The 10652-nt window shown below is 39.0% G+C and overlaps 1 protein-coding gene across 1 annotated transcript; it reads left to right on the forward strand.

Moving 5' to 3' along the window:
- Window positions 1-757: 757 nt before the first annotated feature.
- On the forward strand, window positions 758-2602 carry HOXD9 (homeobox D9). Its single transcript, XM_018558074.1, has 2 exons — window positions 758-1422; window positions 1812-2602. Exons 1-2 carry the CDS (start codon window positions 822-824, stop codon window positions 2051-2053), a joined length of 843 nt encoding a protein of 280 aa, XP_018413576.1. The 5' UTR covers window positions 758-821; the 3' UTR covers window positions 2054-2602.
- The last annotated feature ends 8050 nt before the right edge of the window (window positions 2603-10652 follow it).

Here is a 10652-nt window from a genome sequence, read left to right on the forward strand (position 1 = left end):
TGATGCACTAACACTTAAAAGGACAATAGCAGGAGCCCAGTAGCTGATCAATTCAGCAGCATAGGTTTTAATGTTCTCTTAGACCATTTGATTACAGGGCACATTAATGTATAATCAAATGCACCTCATAACATTTTATTGAATCTCATAAAAATCATGATAGTACTCTTCCACCTGTTTTTAAAAACACTGCGAGCTTTTCTCCAATTCACACAGTGAGCCCGGAATGCCCTCTCATATGTAAATATGAACTGTTTCTGAACGCTGTTGAGCACCAGCAACGTGCTTTGCTGCCTTCCTCCTTGATTTCATCATAGCTCCTTGTTTGTGGCCAGTAAAACAAGTTTTATACCCAAAGGTCAATAATCTGAGCGTGTGTTGCCTGCTTCTGTAGTGTGGGTCCCCACAGTTTAAAGGGTAATTAAACAAATTCAGCAAAGTGATTAAAAATGAATGGCAGGGAGAGAGCAGGGAGAAAGAAATAGTCCCTGCTTGGCCAGCATTCCATTTTTAACAAGAAGCAGAGTCTAAAAAGGCACAAAGGTGGAATCAGGCGGTGCCCCCCTCCCCCCTTCTTTCCCCGGATGCTTCCTTCCATATATCTCGGCTTAGTTACACTTTTATTTTTAATTGTATGTGTTTTTAATCACATCAGTCCCGTTAAGCGGATTGATTTACTCTGTATTGGTAAATATGATCACGTGGAGCCCGCAACCAATGGACGGAGGATGCAGTCTGCAAAATACTATGATTGTTCTCAGGGAGGGTATTACATACGGTTAAGAGTGTAACCTTTTATATGAGGGAGAGGGGAGCCTAAAATGTCGTCAAGTGGCACCATAAGTAACTATTATGTGGATTCTATCATAGGACATGAGAACGAGGAGGTGTACGGCGCTAGATTCTCCCAGGGAGGTCACACAACGACCTCTAGGCCACCAGGTGTTGGAGAACCTTCAGATTTCTCTTCTTGCAGCTTTGCGTCCAAATCCGGCGTCTTCCCTGCGTCTTGGTCCACGGTGCACCCTCAGCCTTCCTCAGGAATGACTGGGATCTACCATCCCTACGTGGGTCAGTCCCATCTAGCAACAGAGAGCAGCAGATACACGGTGCGCTCCTGGCTGGAGCCGATCTCCAGCTCTGCGTCCTCCTTCCCTGGATTCCACCCCAATGGGCGCAGCTACGGGATCAAACCTGAGACTACACCTAAAAGGACCGAGTGCTCATCCTTTGAGTCCCAGGGGATCGGCCTTTCAGAGTACACGTGTAATTCCTTTGCAGAAACCCCAGAGAAGCCTCCACCTAAAGAGCCTGCACCCACCGAGGAAGCAGATGCCAGTGAGCTAAAAGAGGAGAAACAGCAGCAACAACAGCAGCCCCAGCAACCACAACAGCAGCAGCAACAACAACAAATTGACCCAAGTAAGTACAAAAGAGAGAGAGAGAAAGAGCAAGAAAAAGAAATTGCTGTTTGATTTATAGCCCGAAACTGCAAGGCTCTAAATGTGCAAAACTGATAGTTTTACTAACCTATAAAACCGTCTAGACGCCTAGCATATAGCCCAAGCAAGCAACAAGAGGCTATAAAATTATTCTATTACTCACATAACCACCTAAGATCAAGACATCATCGGTACTGTAAACACTCCGGGTGCATTAAGACTCCTTTTATGATAATTCTTTCTAAAAAGCGGGGCGAGTAGGTCATCCTGATTGGAAACGAATTTAGCTGTATTTCAAAGCTTTAGCCTTTTATTATTGTTATGATGATGGTGATCCTCTCTCTCTCTCTCTCTCTCTCTCTTTTCTAGGCAATCCTGCAGCAAACTGGATCCACGCTCGTTCCACCAGGAAGAAACGATGCCCTTACACCAAGTACCAGACCCTGGAATTGGAGAAGGAATTCCTGTTTAATATGTACCTCACCCGAGACCGTCGCTACGAAGTGGCTCGAATTTTAAACCTCACTGAAAGACAGGTCAAAATCTGGTTTCAGAACAGAAGGATGAAAATGAAGAAAATGAACAAAGAAAAAGGCAATAAAGACCAATAGCAGCATCGGATACGCACTGAATGATCTCTGTACTATTTGGAACACTGAAATATATATATATATATAGGTCCATTTTTTTGGAGATAGATGTAAATGTGTTGTGTATTTTGCAGACCTCCTTTTAAGTCAGTGCGCTTCATTATGAGACTTTTTTTTTTGAACTGTTTCCGTTCTAATACTTTTGTGATTGCACGCTAGAATTTCCAGGTAGGTATTGCTAGATCTTTTAGGGGGTTGAACTACAAGTAGTGTAGCTCAGTTCATTAAGATAGCAGAAAATAACTGTGGATTGTGCTACATTGGTTGAAGTCAGCAGTAGGGAAGTGTTAATTGCTTACATTCAAACCAGTAGAACACAAAGATTTTCCATATCCTTGCGAAATGACGCAAAAATACTGTCTGCATGTAATGTAACACTAATAGATTTTATTAGTGTCAACTGATAAAGGTATACACACTAGATTGTTCTAATAACAATTCAGATTCAGACCTACTCTTTCTTTTCCTACAATTTTTTTGTAATGTGCCCTCATTGTTTTGCAAGACTGGTCAGTTTAAATTGCAATATGTACCAAAAAAAAAAGGAAACCTACAAATTTAAAATCTAGTTAAAAGTCAGCCTAATCCTTACTTGAATACTGTTAACGGATTTGGCCCCAAAAAGTGATACAATTGCACAACATTCGTTGAGAAGAGAACATTTTGGCTCGTTCCCATGTTCGCTACATGTGAGTTAGAAACCATCAAAAAACTAGTTTAGAGGTGAAGATTAAAAAGCATTGGTGTCGGAATAATAGTTTCAAATTTGGAATTGGATGAACAATGTTTGAGAGCACCGGATTAAGGAATATTCAGGGATACTGCACTGTTACAGTGGCTTGTAACTGCCAACAAATAATTCTCACGCTTCATCATTGAATGTGTAAAAGTGACATTTTACAACTAGTTTTCTACAATCAGAACGTTCAATGCCAGGGACTGTTACATCTCCCATCCACACATCTTTTATTGGTGTATTTAAGGACTGATGGGGGTTCCAATTGTTTTGTTTTGTTTTGTTTGTCTGTTTTTGACTTTCCAGCTCCACAAAACCTAAAACAGGAGGTTATTAGGAGAAAGCTATTACTATTTTGTTTCCCTTCGGAAATAAGCAGAAAGCACTAAGTTATTTTTGTGTTTACATTTTTTTTGTTACCGTACATGACTTGTGTTTGGACAATCTGATATTATAAGAAAAACAAAATAAAGCATTTGCCCTTGTAGAAAAAAAGAGGTGTTGTATTTGAAGCAACTTCACAGACAGCAACATACACTTAGCATTCTTTTAAAACAGGAAGAACTGGGGTGTAATAAAGTCATTTGAACGGCTAGACGTCTGGTCTTAATGGTTTTATGGTGTACCATGGCGCTTTTTTCTTTAAAAAGGGCTTATTTTGGGGTTTGTGTCTCTTGAAAATGAAATGCTGAGAAACTCGGATTATTCTGGACCATAAAAGCACATATGTCCATGTCCACCGCATCCGAGCATTAAAATTCCCGTTCAATGCTGTGTAGGCCTTCTTGTTTAAACATCAAGTACCAATATCTTGTTTCTATCATTTTCTTTTAAAAAAAGTATACCTATCTATATATCTATATATCTATATATAGATATATAGATATAAAGATATACCAACTTCTGAATGTGAACATGCTGTGGGGTAAGGAAATTGTTTATTTTTCCTTGCCACCAAAAAAGTTCCAATGGATTTCTTAAAATGTTTTATTTTTTAAAATAAAATATATCCTTGCCAAACTTGGTACTTGATTGATTAACTTTTTTTAAAAATCAAGAGGAAAATAATACTGAACTTATTCATTTATTATAAAAATATATATATTGCTGTAGTAAACACCATAAAAATGAATTAAAATCAGGTTCACAATATAAATACATATATTTTATTACCAGTGTTTATTAATGACGCTGTGCATTGTAAAATGGGTGTGTGATAGGCAGTCTTTTCCCATCCATTCATTAATAAGATGTTGAACAATGATGATCGGGTTCATTGGGCGTTCATTTTTTTATTCCCCGATTTTATATTCTGGAGAGGAAAAGGAAGACAAATGGAAACTTGTTACATAAACCCTTGCATATGGGTTAAAGTCCCGACATTTAAATGTTCTGTAAATGACAAGGATTGCAGCGTTATTCCTACAAACCTGATAACAGCAATAACTTCAATTGCTGTGAAATAAACATTTATGGTAAGATAAACAAATTTATAGCCCGACCGATCTGCTTGTGACCACTAGGTAGCGCTCTTACTCCATTTGTTATATAATGTAGTTGTCATGTTTCTAAATGTCACTCTCCTTTACATATTGAGTCCACATTAATCTTTTCTGCTTACACACGTAATATTTACAAAATGACATGTACCATAGAAAGAATGCCATAATATTGAAAACATAAGACACTTTTAGATTCCTGTAAAAAAAATTACAATAGGAAGACACTAGAGAATTTTAGCTGGGTGGAAAAGCCTCCTTTTATTGTTCCTGTGTAAATGCATCATGTGCTTTACTGTAAACAAGGGAATGCTATAACTTATTAGCAGTAGGAATCAATGATAGGAGGCATATTCAATCAAATCACTAAGCTCTCCATGATTAGAGTGGCCATGCATATACTACATATTAGATATGCACATTTTAAACTTGCTGTGGAAAAAGAGTCTATTGATAAATAGCTTCTGACTTTCAGGCTAGGCTTTTAGTTATAGTTCCACCACAGGTTTGACAGCTACAATCTTTGGTATACTCTATAAAACACATCATTTTAAAGAATCAATTAACTTTACCTGAGATTTGATTAATTAGGTATACAATGATTTGTTATTAATATATACAAATTAATATATTAAAATGTTACAGTTCTGACAGAACTAAAGTATGTCGCCCTGCATTTGTCCATTTTCCTAACTGGTGACTTCATGTCATCAAACCCCATTAAGATGCTGTAGTCACATTCACTTACCCTGAAATAATAGTTGTACCAGAAGCCACATATGTTAATATCAGCAAAGATTATACACCTCAGATGTGGTATTATTAGTGTGTGGGAAGGTAGATGGACAGTGGGAGACAGAAGAACTCAGTACTTTGGGAATGTAATTTAGGCCAGAACCTAGGAAAGTAGTCACTCTTAAACTGTTTTTACATATCTAAAGAGGGTAGTTCAGATTCCCATAGACATTAGATGACAGTCTTTCAATCTGGCATTTTTTCCTGGATCATAAGATGACACAAGACACACAATAGTCACGAATGATGATGTCACAATAGCCCAAAATGAGCATTTGTGGGAAATAAAAATGCTCAGACAGGTTAGAAATCCTTGGCCAATCTGTATTGTTTTCCCTGAAGCCAAAGCTCCTGTTTATGCCAGAGCTACATAAGAAACTCTTGACCAGGTAATTGTACTACTATACTATTATTTATTTTGAATTATTATTTGTATTTATATAGCAACGAGAATTTACACAGCACTTTACATCAGTATTATAATCACTAGAGAGCTAACACCTATTTTAGAATATAGTAGAACTGATTTACTAAAGGAGTAGAGACTGCTTGCTAACCAAGGTGTATGTTCAATTAGCTTAGTGAAGACGTTCTGTTTGTTTCACTCATGCAATCATTACAAGAAAAATCAATTTTTTTAAATTTTCCTTGTACATGATTGGCTATTTATACTGAACACATCTTCACTGTATTCCTTAAGCTCAGTGAATATTTACTTTGCAAATCTAATATTCATTTTGCTGGGTGAATGGCCTCTACCCCTTGTCTGTGAAGGTTCTCGTTTATTCTGGTCATGGTATAGCTAGCAGTAGTTAAGCTGGCCATACATCTATAGATTATCTGCAGATTTTCTGTGGTCAGATGGAAAAAGTGCAACAGATTCCTCCACCTACGCTAAATGTGTAAATGGCGCAATCTCCCACGGGGCCACGCTTCAGTATCTTGCTAGTCGGCCCCGCTGGCTGTCAAAATACCTGAACAATCTGATTGGATGCAGGCATTGTTCAGGTATTTTGAGAGCCAGCGGGGCCGACTAGCAAGATACTGAAGCGTGGCCCCGTGGGAGATTGCGCCATTTACACATTTAGCGTAGGTGGAGGAATCTGTTGCACTTTTTCCATCTGGCCATAGAAAATCTGCAGATAATCTATAGGTGTGTGGCCAGCTTAAGTCACATTCAACTGGAGTTTTGTTCTGTAATGTTGAAGACACTTCATGGTTTATCCAAGCCACTTCTTCAGTTCTAATGAGTGACTGGAACATACCCCAGAATTCATATCTACACAGATAGCATAGATGTTATTCCAATCACAATGAAATGTGTCAAAGCAGATGGTGATTGGAGTAAGATCTATGCTACCTTTGTACATACGAATTCTGGGGTATGTTCCAATCACTCATTAGAATTGAAAAAGTCAATTCTGCAATACCTGTGTGGATATAAATGCTTGAGTATATTTCTATCCATCACAATTAATATTGCATAGCCACTTCCACATGCAATCATATGAGCTTTAAAGTACAGGAAATCTTTAGAACTCTACACTCCCCTCTACTAAAGGGATTTATCTCTGGAACACAAATTCTGGAAACGTGTGCATAATTGCATGATTGGTTGCATGATCAAAACTCACCCCTGCAGCTTCAGAGAAGACCAGACCTGGGGAAATCGTAAGATATTTGGACCATGCATGATTGTTTTCTCATGTGATCTAATGTCTATGGCCAGCTTTAGACCCAGATACACAAAATAAAAAAAAACTGACATATTATGCATGCTTGGATCAACTAGGCATACATTTTAATGTCAGTAGAAACATCTAACTCCAAGGCTGGCTTAATCCCTGGAGAAATTATAGTGAGCACCATTCACTATTTTACTCAAGACTGGTCACCCAGGAATGTCTACAGCTGTCTTTTGATGCCCATAAACATTAAGGGCCCTTTGACACTTGTCTGTTTATATGCAGTAAAATGCCTTTTACAACATGAACATGCATTTCAAGTAGAATTCCCATTCATGTCTCTATGGTTAGTTCACATCTTTGCTCTGGAGCTTGTTTAAAATAGATATGATGTGTAGCATTTTTAAGATCATCATCTAATCTGCCCTTTTATTTTATTATTTGAAGAGTGTGGAAAGAGATCTCTGGCTATATATGGGCCACAGTAAAAGTGGTAAGGGCGCCGAATTAAAATCCTCAGGCATATAAATCAAGGACTACAAAGGTACATATACATTGTAAAAATATAACATAAAAGCAACATTGATATGCATTTAGCAGCAAGGGTCATATTTTGATTCATGTATCTAGGCTAATTTTTGTCATGTTGTCTGCTATGGCCATTGGGAAAACATATTCCAACCTTACACCACACAGGACCTTTTAATTATAATAATAATATATATTTATATGGTGCCAACAATTTGCACGGTGCTTTACAAAATGGAGGAGACAGTACAGTTATAATACAATTTACAATACAATACAATTTCATTACAATAGGGTTAGGATTATAGTTATGGGTGCTGCTACAACCAGAGGGATGGCACCATCCGGTCACATTGGAGAAGATCAGCTATCACCAGCACAGTTTTATTATTCAACAAACAATATTTATTGCTTACAGAGAAATCACCAAATCAGTGCAACACTTTGACACCAAACAAGGCCCTTTATCAAGGTATATGTGAATAAATATCTTTGTAGCCACTGGTTCTGTATGCCCAAAATATGTATATATTGTGCAGGTGACGAAATGTTCATTTCCATATATTATTTTCCTCCCAAGCAATTCTGCCTAAATTCATACCACCCTGGGTCCTGGTCTATGTTGTATATTCATTAATCCAGGCCAGGAATGTTATTTCATTATGATGTATGCTTATTGTTATGTATTTCTCTCTCAGAACACAATCAAATTATGTATGTTCAATGTGTTTTTCCCCACACCCTTACGTGAGTGTAAACCCTTGTCAGCCTGCCATCCAAGCTCCTATAGTTTTTCATTGGACTATCTATCTGATAGACCTGATAGGCAGCCCAATAGATAACTGATGGAGCAAACACGGCAGGCTGACAACACTGCGGCTAATTGCCAGAGGCTGTGGCTTAGTGTTGTCAACAGGATGTGATAACACTGGCAGGTTCTTCAGATAATAAAATTTACAACAGATTTACAAATAATAATTGATAGGAAACGGTATACAGTAAGGCATAATACCAAACGTAGTGAAAATTATATTTTAGGTTTAAAGACACATTAGGGCTAAAAGCACACTGGCAATTTTTAGTTGGGTGATTACACAACTAAAATAGCTAATAGTAGCGATGGATTGCTACACATATGGATCAAATGGTTCTCTATGGAGTAAGGCACACAAGAAACATGTAGTAGCGATTAACCACGCATTTGGAGCAGTAAGTGATCATGATTTATTAGTACTACATGCTACTCGTGTGACTGAATCCATATGGAGTAATTTGTTCCATATGCACAGAGATTGATCACTACTACTACCAATTCAGTGCTATCAATTTTACTAGCATGATCACCCTACTAAAAGTTGCACATGTGCTCCCATAATCCATAGCCAAGTGTGACCTAAAATCAAGTTGAGAAAGTAGTAGATCACCAGCACTCAAAAGATATTGTTTTAAATCTTTGTGTTGACTTATTGATATGTAACGTCACATGTATCAGATAGCCAACGTTTCGGGGCCACGCAGGGTCCCTTCATCAGGGCGACATAGCGACAGTGATACAACATGCAACACTCATATATATACCCCAAGACCTCATGTCAAAGAGCTCAAACACCTCCCCATGACATAAAATCAAGTCACTAGGGTTGAGTTACTAAAGTAAAGGGGCCTTTTCACTTAGAAAACTGAATGTTTAACCCCCTTCCAGATAGATGTATGCATATCTATGGCAACACAGCTTTGTGCCTTAATGTCAAGCTGCCACAAACACTATATTGCCAAAAGTATTGGGACGCCTGCCTTTACATGCACATGAACTTTAATGGCATCCCAGTCTTAGTCCATAGGGTTCAATATTGAGTTAGCCCACCCTATGCAGCTATAACAGCTTCAACTCTTCTGGGAAGGCGTCCACAAGGTTTAGGAGTGTGTCTATGGGAATGTTTGACCATTCTTCCAGAGGCGCACTTGTGAGGTCAGGTACTGATGTTGGACGCGAAGGACTGGCTCGCAGTCTCCGCTCTAATTCATCCCAAAGGTGTTCTATCGGGTTGAGATCAGGACTATGTTCAGGGCAATCAAGTTCCTCCACCCCAAACTCACTCATCCATGTCTTTATGGACTTTGCTTTGTGCACTGGTGCGCAGTCATGTTGGAACAGGAAGGGGCCATCCCCAAACTGTACCAATAAAGTTGTGAGCATGAAATTGTCCAAAATGTCTTGGTATGCTGATACGTCAAGAGTTCCCTTCACTGGAACTAAGGGGCCAAGCCCAACCCCTGAAAAACAACCCAACACCATAATCCCCCCTCCACCAAACTTTACATTTGGTACAATGCAGTCAGGCAAGTACCGTTCTCCTGGCAACTGCCAAACCCAGATGAGTCCATCAGATTGCCAGACAGAGAAGCGTGATTCGTCACTCCAGACAACACGTCTCCACTGCTCTGGAGTCCAGTGGCGGCGTGCTTTACACCACTGCATCCAACGCTTTGCATTGCACTTGGTGATGTAAGGCTTGGGTGCAGCTGCTCAGCCATGGAAACCCATTCTTTGATGCTCTCTACACACTGTTGTTGTGCCAATCTGAAGTCCACATGAAGTTTGGAGGACTGTAGCTATTGACTCTGCAGACAGTTGATGACTTCTGCGCACTGTGCACTTCAGCATGCGCTAACCCCGTTCTGTCATTTTACATATCCTACCACTTTGTAGCTGAGTTGCTGTTGTTCCCAGTTGCTTCCACTTTGTTATAATACCACTAACAGGTGACCGTGGAATATTTAGTAGCAAGCAACGTTCACGGGTGGACTTATTACACAGGTGGCAACCTATCACGTTACCACACTTGAATTCTCTGAGCTCCTGAGAGCGACCCATCCTTTCACCAATGTTTGTAGAAGCGTCTGCATGCCTAGGTGCTTGATGTGTTACACCTGTGGCCATGGAGGTGATTGGAACACCTGAATCCAATGATTTGGCGGGGTGTCCCAATACTTTTAGCAATATAGTGTATATGCATAACTACTTTGTGCTGGAAGCAAACTCAATCAGGTGTCCCCCTTGTCATTGACAGCTCATGATCACATGATAACTGTGACAGCCAATGACATTGATCATAGGAGCCCATGCACCGCCCCGCAAAGAGATGATGTCGCTCTGGAATTATGTTTATACTAAAGAGACCAGGGCAGTAGAAAGGGGTTCATTTGCAAATTAAGCAATTGTAAACAAGGTACATTTGTGTTCTTTTTATTATTACTATTGTTGTTATTATTATTATTATTATTATTATTATAATTATTATTATCATATAGTATTT

This window comes from Nanorana parkeri, unplaced genomic scaffold, assembly GCF_000935625.1.
Source record: "Nanorana parkeri isolate BGI_ZX_2015 unplaced genomic scaffold, ASM93562v1 scaffold319, whole genome shotgun sequence".
NCBI lineage: Eukaryota > Metazoa > Chordata > Amphibia > Anura > Dicroglossidae > Nanorana > Nanorana parkeri.

Coding starts and splice junctions, on each gene's coding strand:
- HOXD9 (XM_018558074.1), top strand. CDS start 822: ATGTCGTCAAGTGGCACCATAAGTAACTATTATGTGGATTCTATCATA. Junction 1,423..1,811: donor ACAACAACAAATTGACCCAA/GTAAGTACAAAA, acceptor TCTCTTTTCTAG/GCAATCCTGCAGCAAACTGG.